A 22,365-nucleotide genomic window follows, 5' to 3' on the forward strand; every position below is an offset into this window, starting at 1 on the left:
TTTCAGGCAGGGCTTGCATCCAATGCAGTCAGTTAAAAAGTTAATGAGGCAGGGCTGTAGCAACAGCTCCTTTCACCGGGCAGATCGACCACTTTACAAATGAACATGGTAGGTTTTTTTAAAAAAAGCCAAGCATGCTAAAATGGTAGTTAAGTAAATCTCCAGCTACATTTCCCCCTCAAAACACAAAGAAAGAAATGAATGATTTAAAGTTGCTGTGCAGCTGACTGAAAGAAAGTCAGAAACACAAAAAATACTGTTCTGTGGAGAACAGCACCTGTGGTGTAGCACCACGTAGTGGTCTGGGGCTGCTGTTTAATAAATGAGAGCACAAATCCTGCTTCAATCCCATAGAAAAACCTCTGCAAGGCCAAACATCTTGTATATGTGCAGTGATAACCACACATTACAGAATGAAGCATAAATGGATTGTATGGCAATATCCATCTGTTGTATCTGCAGTTTATATTTAATACTGTGCAATAAAATATCTCAGAAGCCACATAAATCATTATGACAATCGAATCTAACCCTTGTGATCTCTGTTTAGAAATCTCAGCAGCTGTCTTTAAGTGTCCTTTCCAACAGTAACAAAATCTGACCCTATTAATGAGAGCAAATCTTAAAATGACTAGATAGTAGTCAAAGATAATTATTGTTCTAATTGCCAAAATGCAACCCCTGCATCCATAAAGCACTTCACATTTTGCTAAACTATAAATATATTCTTCTTTAACTAACTTAAAAGTATCGGTAGGAACATGATGCATAGGTGGGGATCATGGTCTAGGAATTAGAGTAGGAGCATAAAGTTTATAAAAATGAGTCATATATCTTTATCTTGAGTTCACAGCACACAAAGAATTATTTTCTACATTCACTTTTTTTATCAACTTATATTGTCCTCATCACCATTAGTATTAGAGCAAGCTTCCGTAAAAAATACAAGCAGAACAAATCTCTGTCTTTTCTGTGCATGTAAGAACAGCTTGCAAAGGTACATAAGATACAAATAACAGTTTGTTTTAGTTTTCAAAAGTCTTGAATCTGAAGTTATCCAAAACACAATCCATCCTTTAAAGGCTTGCAAAGGTTATGTGGTGGGTACTTAAAAGTCAGACTAAGGTTGTTTGGAGTGTGCCTACACCAGAAACCTGAGGAGGATCTCTGAAGGAACCATGAGAATGCAACAGGCAGCTACACCACTCCTTCCAGTGGGGCCAGCTCTGCTGAGTACTATAGTACTATATATAGCACTATATATATATATATTTAACAAATTTGTCCAGTGGTGTTTTTGGCTTGAAATTAGGCCAGAAAAGTGGACCTGAGGGAGTGGGGTTATATGGGAAAGCTTCTCATTCTCCTTGTCTTTCCCTTTTATGCAGACACAGTTGGATATAGTAGACTTTCTACTATCTGTGCTTTATCTTGTATCCTAATGACCCTGATGCATTTGTGTGGCACCTAATTCAAAGCAATTCTTCCATTGATTTCACTGCATTTCAAATCAGATCTATTGTAGGCTCACGGTACTGAGCTTCTTCAGAGCTGGCAGCAGGCACAGGGGAATGAGCTCTAATAGTGACAGTGTCCAGAACAATTCCAGTCAATTCTAAAAGTTTCACTAGGGCCAAATAAGACTGCAGCACACTCATCCAAAGCCCCTGGTAATTGATAGAGGGAAAATAGCTGCAGGGAACTTTAGATTTGTTTGTCAAGGCTAGCTTGCACCAGCCAGTCCACAAGGTAACAAGAGAGTCATAAAAATGACTGCTTTCCTCACTCTGTGTAGGAGCACTGGGCCACCACCACCCTGGCCAGGTAGGAATGGAAAGGATGCTTTCAGGGCTCACTGGTGATCACAACCCCAAAGACACCTGTGACAGATATTTTTATTGCATGCAGAGTCTTTGATGTATAGCTTTGAGTATGGATTTTGAGCAGGTTAAGAAAGACAAAGAGAACAGTGTCATTTATCATGTGTCAAATGATAGCAATGCCAAGTTCAAGGTCATTATCCTGGGAACACACCAAGGTCATCAGAAGTCAGCAAAACTCAAAGACCCTAGAAAACAAGTCTTCAGAAAAGGCATAAGGCCAGTTTGCACAGCAAGTGAGTACTAGGATCACCTGAAGGATGACATTTTCTTACATGTAAAGTAGTAGTTCACTCTTTTCTTTCTGCCTTCACAGTTAGTCCTTATTTACTAACGCTGAACCTCAAGCTGCCTGTACAAGAAGGAAATCTGCTTGATACAGCATTGGCAACTGCCCTGTTTTGAGCAGGAGATGGGACTAAGTGATTCCAGGTCCCTTCAGCCAATGTTTTCATAATTTTGTTTTTGGTTCTCTAGATGCTTTCTGGAGTTAAAATAAATAAATAAATAAATAAAATAAAAATAAAAGTGAAATATGAGAGCAATATGAACAAATTTGACCATACTTCTCTGAAACATCCTCGCAGGTGGCCAAGGAAGGGCATTACAGTCATGGTTATTTGGGCTACGGGAAGAATAAGGCAGAGCTGACAGTACGCTGGGAACTAGAGATGCTCCTGTCCCTCTTATGGGCTACAGGCTTCATACAGAACCAGATGCTGTACATCTGACGAATGTCTGATTCAGCTAAGCAGTACAAAAGTCTGCTTTTCCTGCCAGGCTAGGGAATGCATCCCTCCAATTTCAGAAAGTCGTCATACAGAAGAGGGAGGATTTGTTAGGTATTAGACAAAAACCTTATGCTCAAAGCTAAAGGATCTTTTGCAAACAAAAGCAGTTACAGACAAAAAAAAAAAAATACATGTTTTTACTTGAGCTAAGCATGTGGCAGTCACCTCCCATTTATGCCATGTTATAAAACCTGCAAAGGGTGGGTCATGACTGCTAAATCTGAAAGACCTCTCCTCTTGCGCAGACCTAGTATGGTATGGGAGATGCAGACAGTAAGTTCTTTAAACACTTCCCACGTAAAATTTAAAATATGAACAAAGTTCCAGAAAATTACACTGATATCTTTTTGGGACTTCATAATTTTCTCTTGATAATGTGCTTAAGTTGCAGCAATCACTTGGAAGACATAAAATATGATAGAAAACGTGGGTGAAGGAAAGGAAGCACTTACTGGTAACTACACACTGGATAGATAAGCAACTGTCATGATCTGACCTGATACTAATTTCTGTATGAGAAGGGGTTTTCAGGAGAAACCAAATGCTAAAGACTTGGATATAATTGTACAATCTGTAACCTGTGAAGTCATGGACTATTAACTAATCACTATACTTCAGCTAATGACAGCAAACAGTCACTAGGTGACTCTTGACCAGACGTGCATTGCTGCCTGAGAAGTACTAGAGAGAAGCGATTCTCTCCACCACCATCAAAACCATCTCTGACTCAAACTGATTACACAGGATTTTCTGTTTTGACTGATTTTATAGGAGATAAATGCTGACTGCACTGTGTTGAGACAGACAAAATCTACATACTGGTTGATAAAACCTAAACAAATGTAGTCGCTGAAGTACATTTGTTGCTTTTTCAAGGGGTTCATTTACCCCTGACATTGTCATGCTGCATACTGGAATCCTGAGATCTCTGACTGATTTATTTTTATATATTGTTATATTTCATAAGATGTGAAGCATCAGATGGCTGGAAGCTGACTCTGAAAATCAATGAGGAACTGGCATATATGAGTAAAAATGCCCTTTCGCAATTTTAAAATACTTTTATACTCTCTGTTTCACACTACTGCAATTATGTTTTTTATAGAAACCTGAAATTTAATTCTATTTGAGCAACCTTTTTCTTGATTTTGGCTTACCAAGGCAATGTTAAATGAAAATGAATGCTAAGCCAATTCAGTAAAGAGTTTTTGAGGGAATATTATACTGTCTGATTTGTTCTGAATAAACAAACAAACAAACAAAAAATAGACAGGGAAAAGATGTCCCCAATATGAAGAAATGCATGGAAATGGCTTGCAGAATATACTATGATGTTTTTAACCAACTAGTATTCAGTATAGTACATGTGCTCCACAAACTTTTAGCAAATAAACTTGTTCTGTCACTAAGAATGAATTTTAATACCATTCCGTGCCCTGGAAAATCACACCTTCTCCAGCAAGTTATTTAAAAGGCATTCAGACAACTTCAAAGCTATTTCACCGTTCTGAACTCATGACTTCTATAATGTGTGTGCGTTGTCTCCCTCTTCTGGCTCATCCAGACACCCTAAGGGACCTACAACGCTTCCCCTTCAGATGTGTAAGGCTACAGGTTTGGTGTGAGCAGAGCCCAGGCCCAGCTTCTCCGTGTCTGTGAGTTTTTATGCAGACACCAGTATCTACCTACAGGTACGGATTTGCAACTGCACATTTTCTTCATGCTATAGCACTCTGTCCTCTACCATGACACTACCTATCATCCCCTAGGAAGGGCTGAGCAAGCAATGAAAGAAAGAACAAAATAAAAGATGACAAAATTATATTTTTCTTGTGAGTTAGCTTTGAGGTTAGGGAACACACTAGGGGTTTCTACACTACCTGAAGAGAAACACAGTTGTTTGCATACACTACAAGTGGCATGACTATTTTTGTATCCCAATCACACATCTCCTCTGTTGGCATCTGCCAGAGCTCTTCCCATGCCATACATTGCTCACAGCTTGATGCAACAAACTGCCCAACAACTATATTGAGAAACAGCTTGTTTTGCTTTTCTAATTTGGAAAACAAAGGCGTGCTGCAAGCTGTGCTGACTGGGAAGTCATACATCTTTAACACAAAGGAAAAAGGAAAAGAAAAGAAGGAAGTATCCCCTAGTTACAGCAGACGCCTTCCTCTTTCCTCTCAAAGTGCCCTGTCAGCATGGCCACCCTCAAGCCACTTTTCAACACCAGCTGAAAATAAATGAAATCTTTATTGTCTTTGTGTTTCAGACAAAGACAATATTTGGCAATTTGTTGCCTGTAAGGAGAGGGCTTCAGGTTACTAGAAGAGACTTTCTCCAGTGGGATCAGCTATGAAACTGATGTAGATTATCGAATAGTGGCTGCAAAGGCCAGAGTGTCTCACAGGGCTGACATGGAAGGTAAGTTAACCACTGGGGTATCAAGATGCAGCCTGGTCCAAAATAGCATGGTGCAGCCTGAAGTCAGTCTTCATCTTCCCTCACATTCAGAGTCTCACCTTCTTCTCCCAAGGAAATCCCTCCCACAACAGGGGCCATTTCAGCCCCATTCCAAGAAATCACTTCAACCAAGTCTTAGGGATAGGGAGCTTAGGACAGGCCTGAAAATGGCCTCTTATGGCCTTTCAGAAGTGTATAGGATCTGGGAGACCTGCTGGGCTTTGATAAACTGACTCTTCCAGCTCGGTGTGCTCACACAGTCCAGTAAAAACACAGCCTCAGTGCTCAGATAATCAAGGATGCCCACAAATGGGTAAAGATCACACTTGGAAATCCTCAGAACAAGCTCAGCAGACCAATATGGAATGAGACAAACATGATTTCTACCATTCACGTCTTCAATGAACTGATTGCAGGCAGATTCTGATATCTCAAATTTACCTAGTTGTTTGTATGACATGTTCATCTTGGCACCTCAGATCCAGTGGAGATCAAACCTATTAAATCTTAGCTTTGAAACTAAATCCCATTTAACTATGCAACTAAACCTTTGTCTTTCCCTGTAATCACAGGTGGGAAATAGAAGGCAATTCCAATCATGGCTGGACTCTGCTGATTATAAAGCTCAGTTGACTACACTCCAATCATAGATGATTCAGTTAAATGTCTGTACAACTAAGCTGGGGGGACAAGGGTAGCTACTAATAGACCTTTCTAATCAGTGGGCTCACAGCTTACTGGAGCAGGTAAGGATGGAGGGAAGGCTTGGAAACTGCGAACCAGTCTTGGTTCGTATTTACACTATTATCAATGCTCTGGAAACTGGGAGCCTGGAAACTGGGTGCCTGTATCTGCCTGCTCCTCCAGTGTCCTGTGAAACAGAGTTGGAGTGCAATTTCTGCAAATGAACAGACTTGCACCAATGAAATAACTTGCATTTATCATTCATCTTCTCAGGAAACCCAAGTATTCACTCATCTGTCAGGTATTTAGCATGAGGGAATCCAGTCTGGCAGTTCCCTGTAGGTGCTGCGTAATAGTAATTAATAAGAAATATATTGGACATTGGCCATGCATCATGAATGAGCTGGGTGGGAGAAAAAAGTTCATACACTACAAATTAGTACTTTTACAACAGAGGAATTCTGTTGTGCCACATCTCCTGAGCCAGAAAAAACATGGCTGATACAATTTTTCTGTCTGCTCTCCTGATGTGTGGTCTGATGGCAGGTTTCTAAGATCATCTTTTAAATCAAGGCCAGGTGCCAATACAATATATCATTGTGTCACTGTATACATAAAGGTGGCTGCCTTTCTCTGTTTCCTGGAGGTTATTCACATTCTGAATCAGTGAGAAAATTTGGCTGAGCAAATCTGGGAGTCCCCAAGATAAAGCAGAAATTTCCGTGGAAACTTAATTGCTTGAAATGTATCAAGTTGCCATATTTTGTTTATTTCCTGAGATTCAATTACGAAAATTGCCAGTCTGCAACTCCAAATTGCATGACAACTGTTGAACTTACAGTCTCGCAAGAATAATCACCCCAGAGCACAACAACACACACATCACTCCACTACCATAAATTAATATAAGCTGCCAGTAATTGAAAAAGGCAGAATAAACTCCACACCTCCTTCATTCACTGACTGGTGTAATGAGGATATCAGTCTATTGTCTCCTGGGTGGGATCTTTTGCCACCTCTGTTGTTACAGGTTTTTTCTAGACACATTGGGTACAAATATGGTTTCTCTTCACAAAATGTCTCTGTGCCCTCACCAGTCTGTTCATCCTTGTCAAATCAGGATTTCACACATTGTTTTCTGCACATTCCTTAATCTTAGCAAAAGTTTCATTTCCCCAGCCCATTGCCATAGGCTATTAGTCTGGCACAAAACTCAGGCTCAAAATGAAAAAGATAAAACAGAAAAGACAGCAGCCATAGCTACTGTTGCTCTGCTTTCTCTTGTCTCAGCTAACAAAATATGCTTAGCAGCTCCATTGTGTTACTGGAGAGCCAAAGAGACAGGTGTATCTCATCATGCCCTAAAAATATTACTGATTCCTGAAATATATCAGTCCTATATCAGTCCATTAATGTTTCCAACGTTCACAACAATGAACAGATGAACGTTTTGTTGTCTATTAGATACAAAACAGCAATAGCATCGTGGCATTAACCACTGTGGATACTACTGACTAGAGAGGGCACAAACCACACCTGGATCTGCTCCAAGCTTTGACAACTGAAACCAAAATACCTATATATGTGTCATGTATGTGTAATGACAGTTCAAAATTTCACACATTAATTATTCATGTTTTTTCTTATTTTATTTTATTTTATTTTATTTTATTTTATTTTATTTTATTTTATTTTATTTTATTTTATTTTATTTTATTTTATTTTATTTTATTTTATTTTATTTTATTTTGTTTTATTTTATTTTATTTTATTTTGGCACCTTCATAAGATCTTATTTATCCAACAAACTTCTATCATTTTTGTCTACTTCACAGAATCATGGAATCACAGAAAGGTTAAAGGTTGGAAGGGTCCTCTGAAAGTCATCTAGACCAATCCTCATGCTCAAACAGGAACACTGGTATCAGCAAAGAAATTGAAATTGTTTAGAAAGAGCTGAAATTATCTTGCATTGAAAGACAAATATGTTTCAAAATGTAATGAAATCCTGACAATTTGTTTTAAAAAACTTGCTGGCAGATTCTGGCTTTTATAGGTGAAAAACACTCTTCTCTGATTTAAAAAAGAATGATTTTCCTTTTAGCATTCAAATTTGCATGCCAATGCACTTTGCATATAATTTACATACCATACCATACTGCAGCCACTTTGTCTCTTATTGTAAAATCCAAGATCAGCTCCTAGCATTTCACAGCTAGGATTATTAAAACATTTTGTTAAGTCAAGTCTGAAGATAAGCTTTCTTCCTGATGTTCCTGGAATTGCATACTAATGGACAGGAAAGGTAAGCATCTGGTTCAGGCACTGGATTGGGCTTTGGTATTTCTCACAGACTTGTTTTCAAGTTCAGGCAATTTCATTTAATATAACTCAGAACCTTATTTCTAAAACAAGAACAGTGACAATTTTTATTCCCTTTCTTTTCTAGTTTTGACTTTTCGAGTGATTATATGTAATCACTCAAAGGCAGCATTTTTCTACTACTCTGTGTGTGGGAATGTACCCAGTGAGATCCCAATCCTGTTTAGAAAGTGTTACCGTAATGCCCCTGTGACTCAAATCTACTCAGCCTATTTTTTAATTAAATGACTTATACAAGGAAATATCAGTTTGGTACAGAATGATTTTTTTCTTGGATCCACACAGGTTGAAGGCAACTTTGAACAAGGAATTTCTTTCATGCCAAAGATTTGACTTTTTGTTAAAAGTTGGGTGACAGAAAGCTTTACTACAGCTTTACTACATCTACAGCTTAGTGTCAGAGCATTCCTGTGGGAAATCAAAGTTCAAGCCTTCACATGCTTGACTCAGAATAAGCATCTTGGTGTGAACAAGGAGCTATATTGAATACCCATTTGTCCCAGGTTCTCATAAAAAGTCCAGAATATTAAAACACCTGCATAAAGTGAAACAGTCACAGGAGGCTACTACCCAGTGCAGTTAATGATGGTTGTTCCATTGAATTGAGACTTGGAGGAAGAGGAGTGCAGAAAATCTGAGCCTTCTTCCTTCTGCATGAGGACCTAGAATTCCAGTCTAGCCTGGCTTTCTGCTATTGTGCTTTCACCAAACACACAACAAAACAAAACAAAACAAAACAAAACAAAACAAAACAACAACAACAAACAAACACACAAGCACACACAACACACCAAAAAAAAAAAAAAACAACAAACAGTAACAACAACAAAAAACAACAACCCAACCACTAGGTAGAGACTTGATTTCATCTTAAATGGAAACCACGAATGCTCCAGAATATGAAAAAGCTCTGCAGCACACAGAACTGTGTCCTTCTGAACATGTGTATGTACTTTTATGGGGAAAATTATAGCACCCACATATAAGCTACCTGTGTTACTTTAATAGTCAGTGTGAGTAGCAGCTGTCCACCAAGAAGGTGGCTAGAAAAGGGGCCTGGGACAACTGAGGAGGCTGAGGGCTGTGGAGCACCTGTTGTCTCTCCCATGCCTGTGGTGAGAACCCAAAGACATTACTCACTACAAAGTATCTTAAGCAGTTAAAATAGGTTATGGAGGTTAATGGTGTGAGTACTCAGTGTTGTATATATTAATTATAGGAAACACTGTATTGCTTTTCCTCTTGCTTGAGATGTATTGCAGCTTAATGCTTCTCTAAACAATGTATCGTCATCATCTCTCTACTTGAGCTAAATTTAAATCAGTATTTCAGTAGAAGCTACTATAACTGATTAGATCTTTTACCCTAAATATTGATCTATTGTAGTTAAAGTTACTTAGTTACATATGAAGCATTCCTTATTCTCTCGGTGATGAAACAGGTTTTATTTACACTAAGATAAGTAGCAAAACCTGTAAGATGGTGAAGTGAAAGAAGAACTTGAATCAAGTTGTACAGCCTCATCTGCTGCTCTTCTGCTGCAGAAGACAATAACCTTAAAAGAACCAATTTAATGTCTTGTGGAAACATAAAAAGGTAGCTCTGGTCTAAGCACCTTTCTGGTCAAATGGGTAACAGAAGAGATCATTAATACTCTCAGGCACATGTCTTTCTAGTGCAGGTGGCACTGGACAAATAGGTGACTCTTTCTTTTAAGAATAAATAATGGGATTTCCAATAAAATATCTAAATGGCCTTACAGTTTCTTACACCTGTGTGCCAGACACCTGTATGCTCTTGAATACCCATCTGCGTATATGCCACATGCACTTTTTTTTCTTTTCCCTATTTTTTTTAAGATTGGTAAAGCAGTTGATTAGGAAGATAAAGTCTCTGGAAAATATTTTGGACAAAGATGTCAGTATAGATTATGCATTAAAAGATACCGGGTCTGCCAGTGCAAGCGCACCACACTCTGCAGGCTGCTTATACTTGCCTATCAATGATTTACTGCAAAATTATTGGAATACTGAAATAGTACAAGCCATATCTCTGTATTTCTATTTGCTATAGATTTGATAATGAAAGGATGCAACTTCCTCAACAAGCAATATTTATATTCTAGCTATTCTCCTCCTTTGGTCAGCAAGAATACCCTTTCTTTCAGAGCAGTCTCTGCTTATCTTTCCTTTCTGCTCTTTCCTGCTACAGGCAATAAAACTGAATGCTCCTGATATGACTGTTGTCCAGTTCCAAATCTAAAAACCATACCTTATGTAGGACAATGTCTCCAGGAATTAAATAAGCTTACTGGTGTTGTTTGGAGTTTTAAAAGGACTGGTCATCCATAACTTTTGTATGCACAGTGATCAGTGCCAGATGGTACTGCCAAGTGGCCAGTAACACTCACTTGTAGATCTAAGTAAGTAGATCTAAGAAAACAAAACATCCTCTTATAAAAGGATGTTCTCATACAGGTGTAAATTTTTGGAATATCAGGAACTTAATGATATATTTAATTTAAAAACTAGGTCATAAAAATCACAGAAAGTACAAGGAAGGACAAGAAGCTATGTACAACTACTGGGTTTCCCAGTTCGGACCATTTCCCAGTACACCATGTGTACTTGTTGTAGAATAAAATAAATAAATAAATAAAATAATAATCTGAAAAAAAAAGACGAGGCAAAGATTTCTGTTTGGAGACAAAAAATACAGTTTCAAGATGTATTTTTTAATGGAATATTTTAACAGTATTAATTGAATATATTAACTGATACAGAAAGCATACTACACTCACTTTTTGAACAAATGAAAATAAATTTTATTCATGTAATACATTTTTTACTGTAAAGAACCTATTTTGTTCTCCAGCTGCTAATTGCCCGACTCTTCCATTCAGTGCACAACACTAAAATAGTCAGAAAGGTTAGCTCTTCAGGTTGTGCATATGAACACACAGCTACATAGATACACACACAAAACCCTAAAGCAGCATACTGCACTTATCTTCTTCCCATTTTTAGATCATACATATTTCATTAAGCTTCATGCAGAGTGTCTTCTGATTTATGGTAATTGTCAACAAAAGCAAAAAATGCCGACAATTTTAATCCTGCAGTACTGAGGATTTAACTGGGATAAAATTAAAATGTCTGGGGGAGGGATAGGGGGAACAACCCAACACCCTATGCCACTGGGAGGTTGACCCTTGAGATGTTGTCAATTTTTTATTTTATTTTATTGTGTTTGTTGTCTGTAGAAGCAGATGCCAGCAGCAACATCTGATGTACCGGACACCTCCAGTGTTATCCCAGCATGCTCATGGCCTGGAGGACTTGGAGTGAGACTAATTTCCATATCAAACCCAATTTAGATGAAACATCTTGGTTTAAAAAAAAAAAAAGAAAAAAAAAAGGAAGAAAAAAAAGCCAGTGCATCAATAGCCCCTTGATTAGATTTTCATCTCCTGAGCAGACAAATATGAATATTTATTACCATGAATGCAGATTTCCCTCTTTCCATTGCTCTGATCTTGAATATTACCCACTGCTAATTTTTATGAAAATTTGGGCAACATAATGTTTTCACATAAACTGACAGTTCTTGAGATAATCCCGTTATTGTTTGGTGGGAAATGACAGTTTCCGCTTATTCATGTGTTAACAAGGGATTAAATATTGTTTTTCATCACCATAATCTAAGATGGACTGGAAATTAAAATTCAAACATTGTGCATTATCAGAGCTTTGAGGACCAGGATTTGTTTGCATTCACTTAGTAAAGATCTGTAAATTAACAGTTTAACAACCAAGTGAAACCAGTATCATAAAAACAGCACTGACATTTGTGAAATGAAGTCATTACTCCACCTGCTAAAGGTAAAGAGCCAGAGAAAGAAATTGTTCACAAAATGACATCCTTTTGCAAGAGCAAAGTGCACACTGAACTGTTGTCTGCCACAATGATCCTCAGGCATAAATGGACCAGGTCATTTTTCCGTGGCACAGAATCACCTCCCTTTTCCTTGTCACAAGTTCTGATGCTCAAACACTTGATATCCTCAGCTCACATTGAAAAATCGCTCCATGATAGATCCATTCATTGCACTAAAAGCAGTCATACTGACCCAGGAGCTGTTTTCCTGCATGCCAAAGTGCTGTGCTCACACTTACCTGTACAGGTCTTGGTGTGCAGTACCTAGGCACATACAATTCTTCACTGATACGGGTGTTTTTCTGGAGCAGCAGTGTATAGCTATAAAGTAAGTTACTTTCTCAGTGCCTCTGCCTAATGTTCAGCAATGCCAATCAGAGATACCTGCATGTGCTAAAGTGAAAATAAAGAGCCCTATCTGATATTCTGCAGTTCATGAGCCATTACTTTGCTTAATGTTTCCACAAAACTTTGAGTTACAATTTCAGTAAATTCACAGTCCTATTTAAAAAGCAGCATTCCCCTTTGATATCAGTCAAAATACAAACAAAACTAAAACTATGCTTAGTGAAAGCAACACAAACATCTGCCTAACTAAATCTTTAAACTACTTCCTCAGTAAACACATTGCTGATACAAGGAAAAAAAAAAAAAAAAAAAAAAAAGCTGATTCACTACCTGCAACTCAGGCTTGAATTCTAAGGAAAACAGATGCCTTAATGTTTATAATGCCCAAAACAGATCACAGTGAAGCTGCCTGTCATTGATGGTCCCTGATCTGGATCTTGGGATCTTGCTTAGGCTTAGACACTTGCAGGGGAACATTTGTTGCCTACGTATTGCTATAGGTATGGGGAAGGAATGGGAACTGCCACCTCTTCCCCACCTTAGATTACCAAATATGTATTTGAGATTGCTTGAAATCCATGTGTTCCTCCCAGGATCGAGCACCACCCCCTGGAGGTGGCAGGATCTCCCTTCCCAAAATTTCTGACCAACTCTGTCACAATCGAACAGAATTTAATCTTCATGTGCAGCTTCCCCAGCCATCCCATCACAATGAAAATTTTGTTTCCCTTTGAGTCACAACGAGCTGGCTGCTGGTAGAGGGAGGATGCTGAATTTCATGAATCAGTAAGATATCTAGTACAAACAATCACATCTTCCTACGTAAAGACCTTACATATCTTCTCTATGAATATATCAAATGCAGGCTGCTAAATCATAGGGTAGATAATAACATTGATTTTTAAGCAGAATTACACTGCATTTTGCTTATGTAGTCAATGCTAGTATCTAAATCTTTTTCTCTGCAGATCTATAATGTTTTTTAAGCAGTGCTTGGCTTTAAAAACAGTGGCATGACATGGCCTAAAAAAAAAAAAAAAAAAAAAAAGACAAATGCTTAAAACAAACATATGCTATTTTTTAAAGGAACAATGTTAAAAAAGACAAAAAGAAACAACATGGGTAGGATGCATAAGTTCCTGAAGCCACAAGGCAAACAGTATCTTGTTTCATTTTACATGATACTGAATAAAAATTGAATTGCTGTAGTTGCCATAGCAACTGCCACATCACTTGGCACTTCTGCTCCTTTAAATCACACAGTGCTACTGTAAAGGAATTCATGAACCAACATGACACTTGAATACTTGTGCTTTTTTACAATATTTCATGAGGAAAACATAAATCAATATACACTGAGTGTTGTCTCTGAAAATCGGGTTTGCTATACTTTTCTTAACATTATAATCTCCTCATTTTCTTGTCGTGTTCTCTACAAATTTGCAAAGAAGGTGGAGGGCGTTGTCACAATCAGAGCACAAGAAAAGAAATTACTACTGACACCTGATTTTCAAACTGAAGCTGTGACCTGTCACTCAGATGTCAAAATACCTCTGCTATGCAATATTCAAATCAAATACAGGGGATAAATATTGGAATTTTGCCCCTCCACAGCCAGAGATGGTGTGATATGTGACAGAAGACAGTCTCAGTAGCAACCAGGCATCTCTTTAAACTTATCAGTAGCTTAAAAGGGAAGTCTAACGATACATCTACAGCTAAGCATATTCAAAATATTTGCAGAGTTTTGGCCATGATTTGTACTGTTTAAGAATGTCCTGCATACAACATGCAGTCACAGAAGGTATATGACAAAATAATGGGGTAAAACAATATATATATATTATGCTGCATATTTTTTGTTTTTATTTTGCCATTTATTAACACTCTGGATGCAATTTATTAGAAAAGCAGCCCTCTAGTGGGCTATGTACCATAATGAATAGTTAATAAATAGCATTAACATTATCTCTAAATATTAGCTAAAATGCATTTTGCAAAAACATACAAGATCTTAAATAAATGAGCCATAGAGCTCCATCATTCTCTTTGGAGAAATTTAATGTTCTGTTTAGCTTTATTTCTTAAAGCCCTTGAAGCATTACTTTTAAATGCTGTTTTATGACCAACTTCTGATTAGTATCAGTCTACAATACATGTATATTCACAAAACTGTAAGAGTGCGATATTATTCACTGTCAGTAAGACTCCATAAAAGATGTATATTACTAGTAGCATTCTATTTAATATATAATCTATGAGTTTTTAAGGGTTACACAGCTTTAGAATCTAAATTTGTGAGTGGGGGTAGAGGGAATAAAGTAAATCATCCTCATTTTGTCTTTGCCAAGAATATTTCAAAGATTGTACTCCTTGAAGTTTTTCATTTAATTATTTTTCCTGTCTCCGTAGCCCTACAGTTACATGCCATAAGGCAAAGAATCCATCTGTGACCTGAAGCGTGCCTTGCCCATAGCAATGTTTGTTGGTCCAAAACCCTGTCCTCCTGGAAAACCCCGTTCAACTCTTAAACAACACAGCCACACCAATTAGCAACAGCCAACACTGAGAGCCTGCTGCAGGATATGTGATCACACATTGCAAGTAACAAGGAAAAAATGAATCTGATTTTTTGATCCCTTAGTTATGTTAGTTTTTTGTTTTTGTCCTTCCCCCTCCCCCCTCCCCCCCCCAACCCGTGGCTACATTGCTGTCCATATCAGAGCTAAGTGACCTTGGGTCCAATGTCCCTTTCTATGTCAGTGCACCACCTCTGGATAACATACCTGTTGCACATCAGGAGCATTGCAAAGATGGCACTGTAAGAAAGTCAGCTAGAATAGGTCCCTGGATAATTTGGGCTTTGCAAGCCAAAAGCCAACCTTTGGAGATGCTACTCAGCAGTCAGAGAAAATCAGAAAACAAATGGTACCTTACTCTTTGGCAATAGCAAATGATTTGTCAAGTTCTTCACTCACTCTATTTTTTTAAAGGAACTAAACTCCAATATCATTCTGGATCACATCTGGATACACAGACATTAATGACAAAATCTGGGAATGAGAGATAATAATTTAGAAATGTGACCTCTCACAAAGATTGCACATTATTATTGCAAATCTTCTAGCCTCACTAGAATGCAAATTCTAGTTGGAAATGCAAAAGAAAAAACTAGAATTTTTAAATGCACTTTTATTTTGTTTATTGTAATAACATCACTTTATGCAATATCAATATAATTCTAGGCCTATCAAAATTTCTATAATTGTGAATATCCCATAACACCAAAACATCACTGATCTATTTTAGAACATCCATAGATATGGTGAAATGTTCATTTCACGTATATTTTGGATTAATTCTGCTTTGTTTGAAAAACTTTTTAAATTTGTATATCGGTCATAATGTTAGAAAAATGTTTCAAATTCTACAAACATATTTACAGGTTGAGTGATAAGTATATTTTGTATTAATTTAAAATAATATATTCCAGGGTGGGTGCTGTTTTACCAGGTCGGAGACTGTGCCATTCCCTTGGTTTGTTTTGGGCCTTAATTCAGACACATTATTATTCAAATCACACTCCTAGCCCCCCCAAACTGATTTGAAACATGCTTTCTTGAGCCATTGGAGACCCTGACTTGAAATTGTGGAAATTTCAGCTGAAAGCTGGCTTAAGCAGTTATTTTTGCATGTATTTGAACAACCATTTGAATATTTCTTGAACTGGAACTGGGCTTGAACCAGAGAAATGCTGATCACAGCTAAACTCAGAGTGGCACTGAACTGAGAAATACCATGGTTTTGTAATAATTTCAAAGTGCTTAAAAGGCGAGGAAAAAAAAAAAAAAGTGGTTAAATTCCTAAAGGTTTTGGAAGGACTTCCAGGTCGCCCAGTGGACTCTGTGTGGGCCCGTGGATCTTGGTGCCTGCTGAAGCTCCTGGGTACAAGCCCAGCGGGATGACCTCTGCATGGGATGGGGATCCCAGCCCTGCTGAACCCTGAACTCAGCTGGAGTCATGCAGCTCCCTCCACATGGGACACAACACTCCCTGCCACTTCGGGAGACAGGAGAATGAGTCCTGCAGTTTGGACATTCAGGCTTCTTACCAGTGCCAAGCCTCTTATCGCATTCTGTAAATAGGACACAGATACCACAATATTTATGCTTACACTTTCACATACACTCAACCATGGGATGTTCTTGAACTACTAAAGGTGACCTTAGGACTGCAGAGATTTGCTTCACGAGGGGGAGATCAAAAGAAAATACCTCAAAGGCATCTTCATCCTATCTGAATAACCAGGAAGGTGTGAAAATCTCATGATGAATTTGTGATGCACAAACATCATACATGACAATCATAGAGTCATTAAGGTTGGAAGAGACCTTCAAGATCATCTGGTCCAAACATCCCCCTACCGCCCATGTCACCACTAAACCATGTCCCTAAGCACCACGTCCAACCTTTCCTTGAACACCCCCAGGGACAGTGACTCCACCACCTCCCTGGGCAACCCATCCCAATGTCTGAGAATGACTCAAGCAAACCTTGGAGGGCTACCATTTAGGAGTTTCAGAGTGTTGTAGGTGCTGGAAAACTGTGAGTAGAAAATAGATGTCTTGGAAAATACAATGTCATAGGTAATTGGTACTATAGCAATGCACACATCTTCAGGATTTTTACATTGGCACTGGTTTTCTCTACAGCAGTTATTACTGTTTGTTGTTGTTGTTGTTGTTGTTGTTGTTGTTGTTGTTGTTTTTCCTGGTATAATAGCCATCTTACAAAAGAGATAGGTGCCAAAATAATTAGCTCTTTAGGAGTGATGCACAGCACCTCAAATCCCAGTCCAACTCTATGGCTTTCCAGAACCCTGAATATTCTGACAGCAAATGTTAGATGTTGAAGCAAATTTGCTGTAAAAGGGTCTGTTTGCAGTAAGGGTCTGTTGTTCTGCAATGACCTAAAAGCTCTGCTTACCTGCACTAGTTACGAGACCATGCCTTGCACTACATCACAGAATGGCTGATGTTGGAGGAGGCCTCTGGAGGTTACCTGGTCCAAACCCTTTCCTCCAGCAGGGCCACCTAGAACAGGGTGCCCAGGTTCATGTCCAGGTGGCTTTTGAAGATCCCCGAGGAAGAAGAAATATATATATCATCCAAACCTTAACATGAAATGTATAGAGCTTTTAAGCTAATGTCCTGGCACATGAACTGCTTTTCTTGCAGATAATGAACTCATTTTTATTCCTCCTGAATTAGAGCCAGAACCTACTCTAAACTTACACAGTGCAGCTAAATTCAGCGGTATCCGAAAGACTCACTGAGGCTGTGGAAATCTTCTGTATGACATAGGGATAATGAAGTGCATTGTAACAGTGGTAAACTTCAGACCCATATTGTTAATGACTGTATGGCACATGTTTATGCAGTGGCATAATAGGAATTCATCAGCCCTTCCCAGAGTTGCCTGAATGGTTCAGTAAACTTGGCGTGAATTGTATTGCTGCTTTTGAAATGCTTTTCTTGAGAGAGAGGCTGAGGAGCTCTGAGAAGCATTTCACCTCTCCATAAGAGAGAGAACATTTCCTTCTACCAAAACATTTCTCCTCACTATAAGAGAGAGTTTCCTTCACCAAAAGCCTGGCATCTAAATGTTTCTAGCACAAATCCTGTTCATAAGAGACCAAGACCTAAACCAGATTCCACTGTCCAGAGCAACACATGAATTATTGCTGAGCTTAGAACAGTTTCTGTATTTGTTTATATAGCTGTTCCATTTGCCACCAGTATCTCAGCCATTTTTTTCTTGAGCTATTTCAGATATGAAACTTGCCAGACAAAATAATCCCTTTTATTTTACAGTCCCACATGTGAAGATTTTATATCCATTAATTTTGTCATGAATCTGACCTACTGTCCAAACAAAAAGGCCATTTCTCATTCTGAAACTGAAGTTTATTCTAAGTACTTCTTATCTGAGTATCTTGATTGAGATTTACAGTTAGTATTACATATAAATTTATTCTTACAGTGTGAAGCTAAAAATATCCTTATTCAATATATTTTTTTCATTGTGTTAAAATATGTACTTTGCTATTTCGATGTTGTTAAACACCAGGATGAATCAATAACAAACTGCAGAAATGGATTAACATAGTTTGATTTAACCTGAAGTAAACTGAATCTGATACTCTATCAACAAAGAAACAACTTGGTTACAGCACTCCATTATTTTTCATGTAGGTGAGACTGCAGAAATGTATTCATTTTGTACACAATCATAAGTGATAAGACTTAGAAACAGGAATATACACAGCTGGAAGAATTCACATCTAACAGAAAAAAAATATATATAAACAGCTGAATAAATGCTCTTCCATCACCTTAATTTTTCCAAATGTAATCTGCAATATATTAGGCCTCAAATGTCTTCTTCTCTTTTGTTAATTCATTTTCACTTTTTGCATTCTAAAAATACATATTTGGCAGAGTGTAAAACACAAGTTTCTGTCAAAAGGCTTTATTAAATCAAGTAGTGTCACCATTAAAAAAATATGATAACCTAAATATATGAGAGGTGAGTTCTGCAGTGACGAGTGACTACTTTTACTAGCCCAAGCACAAGAACCAGAGTAAGGAGATCTCTAGCCTAAAAACTTTAATTTTTTCTCAGTCCTACTAGAGCTCCTCGAGGCTATGTTGCCAGTACATGCTTAGACTACCATGGTTACAACAACCATATTATTACAACATGATGCATTTAACAGGTGGCGATTCCTTGCATTTCAAATGTCTGAAAGTGCTTTCTTTCTCCATTGACTGTTATATTATATGTATAAAATAACAGTTCATTTAATGGTAAGCCAGCTGGAATCCATTCAGTGATAGGAATTAGGTGAAATACATGGGGGTATTTCATCAGCATGCAGAATTCCATTGAATTCTGGGTAACAAAATGTAATATGATATGGCTTTCATAGTATAAGCAACAGTCGTAGTTCTCCTGTTGTTTACCAGAAAAGAAGGCTTGGGATTACCACAAACACAAGCTTCACTTTGGCCTGAAGTCAAGACATCCTGAGGTGTGCATTCATGCTCCAGGATACACCTCCCAACTCTTGAGTTGAGGCACCCTTGAATCCCTCAACTAGTTAAATCAGTTTCAGTTAAGGAGAGATGCTGGCTTTCATTTTCTAATGATTTTACCTACATTGTTTTTGAAGAACAAATTCCTACAGTTTTGACCCCAAGAATCTCAGCATGTCTTACTGATGGTGCCTCTTCAGGACCAAGTCTTTTCAAAATGAAAATAAAGTTATACAAAGAATCTCAGAAATACTGGCAAGGTAAGTTCTTAAGCATGAACTTATAAAAAACAGAAATATCGAAAATGAAAATCAGTAGGAAAAAAAAACACAGTTGAATTCCTTCAGTATGTTACAAGTTATTCATTATTCTCAATACTTAGAATAATGTAATCACAAGAAAAAGGCATTTGTCTAGCCCTATGAGCATTCACCACTAGAAAAATTACTTAAAAGGAAAAAAAAAAAAAGATAACTGTGTACACAAAATTAGCACGAGAATTAGCAATCAACTGTAGTTCATACGAGGTTCTTAGCAGATAGCATCATCTTTATTAATAAATGATGAACTGCTTAGTGGAGTTTTTGCTTAGTGACATCGCCATAATAACAGACACGTTTTATTTATGTTTCAAGTTGCATCCAAAATAACCAAATCATTCACTGACAGATTCCCTCTAACAGCTGAAGAGACTTTACCCCAAATTTAAACTTTCATTGATCTAGATGAGCTACCACTCCAACAAAACCAAGGGGAATAATACAACGACTTCAATTGCTGTGCTCATCTTTGGGGATTTTGTTCCTGTGATACAACAAAGCAAAAAACTGCATTTCTGAAAGCCGGCTTCACTTTCCTCATAAGGATGGTATTTTTTTCTCTGTGGGATACAGTGCTATTTGTGCAGCAGATTGTATTTTGACAGATGCAACTGTATCATAAAAAGGCCCTTAGCACTATCAGACTCGTAGTTCACAAACGTTCATGAGCTCCAGGATTTCATAAAAAAAAACACAACAATTAAAATGTTTTTGAGAGTGTAAAATGCCCCCAAGCCACTTACCTCCCCCACGCCAGTCTGCAAAATTCTCAGCCCAGTTGTTTTCTCAAGCTTCTCTTTGTTCAGGGCTGAAAGGAAAATTAAGATTGAAAGAGTTATGGGAAAGCTGAAATATGCACATTTTTGCAGCACTTATAATATAACCAACCTTCCTTCCTATCCTCCATCATCAAATTCATGACAGTCCCTACCTACACCATCTATGGAATATTTTTCCCTGATAGCAACTCCATCTATTCAGTGTTTTGAATACATAAGTGTGCCATTAATTGTTCACTGTTATATAAAAAAGCAAGTCAAATTAATTCTTGCTCCCTTGTATACAGAGTATCACATATTTAACACATGCACAATATATATGGGAAGTTCTCTTTTGTAGAAGCTTCACACTTTCTTGCAGCAAGGAGCAGAGCAGCATCTTACCACTACAACGGAACTGTCACTGTGTAAGACATTTCAGAATAAATGACAGTCTCACCTAGCAGGGAAGATAAATAGTTTATCTGACAACACTGGAATGTGATGCACAATATTTTTCTTTCTAAAATTGAGATTTTTTCATATTTATCAGCTTCCATATCAGTAAAAGCGTCCAAAAATAATCAAGCATAAAATAGCATAGAAATATAAAATAGAGATAGTAATAACTAAAACTACATCTATATTTGTAACCTAAAAATGTCCTGGGCATGGACTTGAGCACTATTGCCCATACTAAACACGTATGAGATTATTTTCAGCTGAGAGTATGGGTAAGGTCACCCTGTTTTGGACAGGAAGATGTTAACTATCTAGATGCACACTGTGTCAGTTGGACTCCTGGCCAAAAAAACAGACTCCTGGCCTGTTTTATTTACTAATAACAATGAAACCTTACAGCCGTATTAAACTCTCCTCACTTTAGCCATCTAGTCATTGACTATCTAATCCAAGTGAGTCATCTAGGTTCTCTCTGCAGTCAATGGAAAGAGATGGACATTTAATACGGTGAGTCATTCCACATATCTTACACACATCAGGAGGCACCCTTCTCTTTCCATTGATTACTGGTACAATTGGGATAGACTTAGCTTCTCAGTTTATGTTGGCTGAGGGAAATATTCCTACCAGCAAGCACAAGAAGTGTGTCAGAATATATCATAAACAGTTAAATTACTGCTGAAAAAAAATATTATTTTTGTTGTTTTCATTTTGGAAAAATACGCTTTAATTGCTGCTGCTTGAAACATTCAGAACAATTCACATTGCAGCAGACAGTTCTTAGAAACAATATTGTGAGCTGATGTTTTATTTAGTTTGTCCAAAGTGCAACCCAAATGACTCAAATTTATATCAGAGGTGAGTCGTTTCATCAGGTCTCATTTTCACCTCATATATCCAAAATGTGAAATTATTTTTGTAAGGCTTCATATGTGCGAAGAATCAAATGTAAAAATTCAAGCAATTGTAATACCAAGAAACTTTCCTGACTTCTTCCATCAAGGGATGAATTTTTCATATGATTTAAATGGAGAGGAAAGCTCTGTCCAGCTTTTTGACCCATCTGATGAGCTGATGGGAGCATGGAGTCCCTAGACCAAACACATGGTTTGCTGGATTTGAGCCTAAAAAATAGGCACAATACTCATATACTTAATAGTTATACCATGCTTTACACATTCACAAACATATTTATCCCACCCAGAGTCACTGGGACTGCACTACAAGCAGAGCTGCCTGGA

General features: G+C 37.7%; 1 protein-coding gene across 2 annotated transcripts in view; it reads right to left on the bottom strand.

The window, feature by feature from the left end:
• Positions 1–22,365, bottom strand: part of PTPRN2 (protein tyrosine phosphatase receptor type N2) — a 644,732-nt gene that overhangs the window by 216,653 nt on the left and 405,714 nt on the right. For both annotated transcript variants that reach the window (XM_068673455.1, XM_068673456.1), the window contains exon 12: positions 20,648–20,712. In XM_068673455.1, coding sequence (XP_068529556.1) covers positions 20,648–20,712 — 65 coding nt within the window. The remainder of the gene's footprint in view (positions 1–20,647; positions 20,713–22,365) is intronic.

The sequence above is a fragment of the Anas acuta genome, chromosome 2 (genome assembly GCF_963932015.1).
Source record: "Anas acuta chromosome 2, bAnaAcu1.1, whole genome shotgun sequence".
In the NCBI taxonomy this organism is placed as follows: Eukaryota; Metazoa; Chordata; class Aves; order Anseriformes; family Anatidae; genus Anas; species Anas acuta.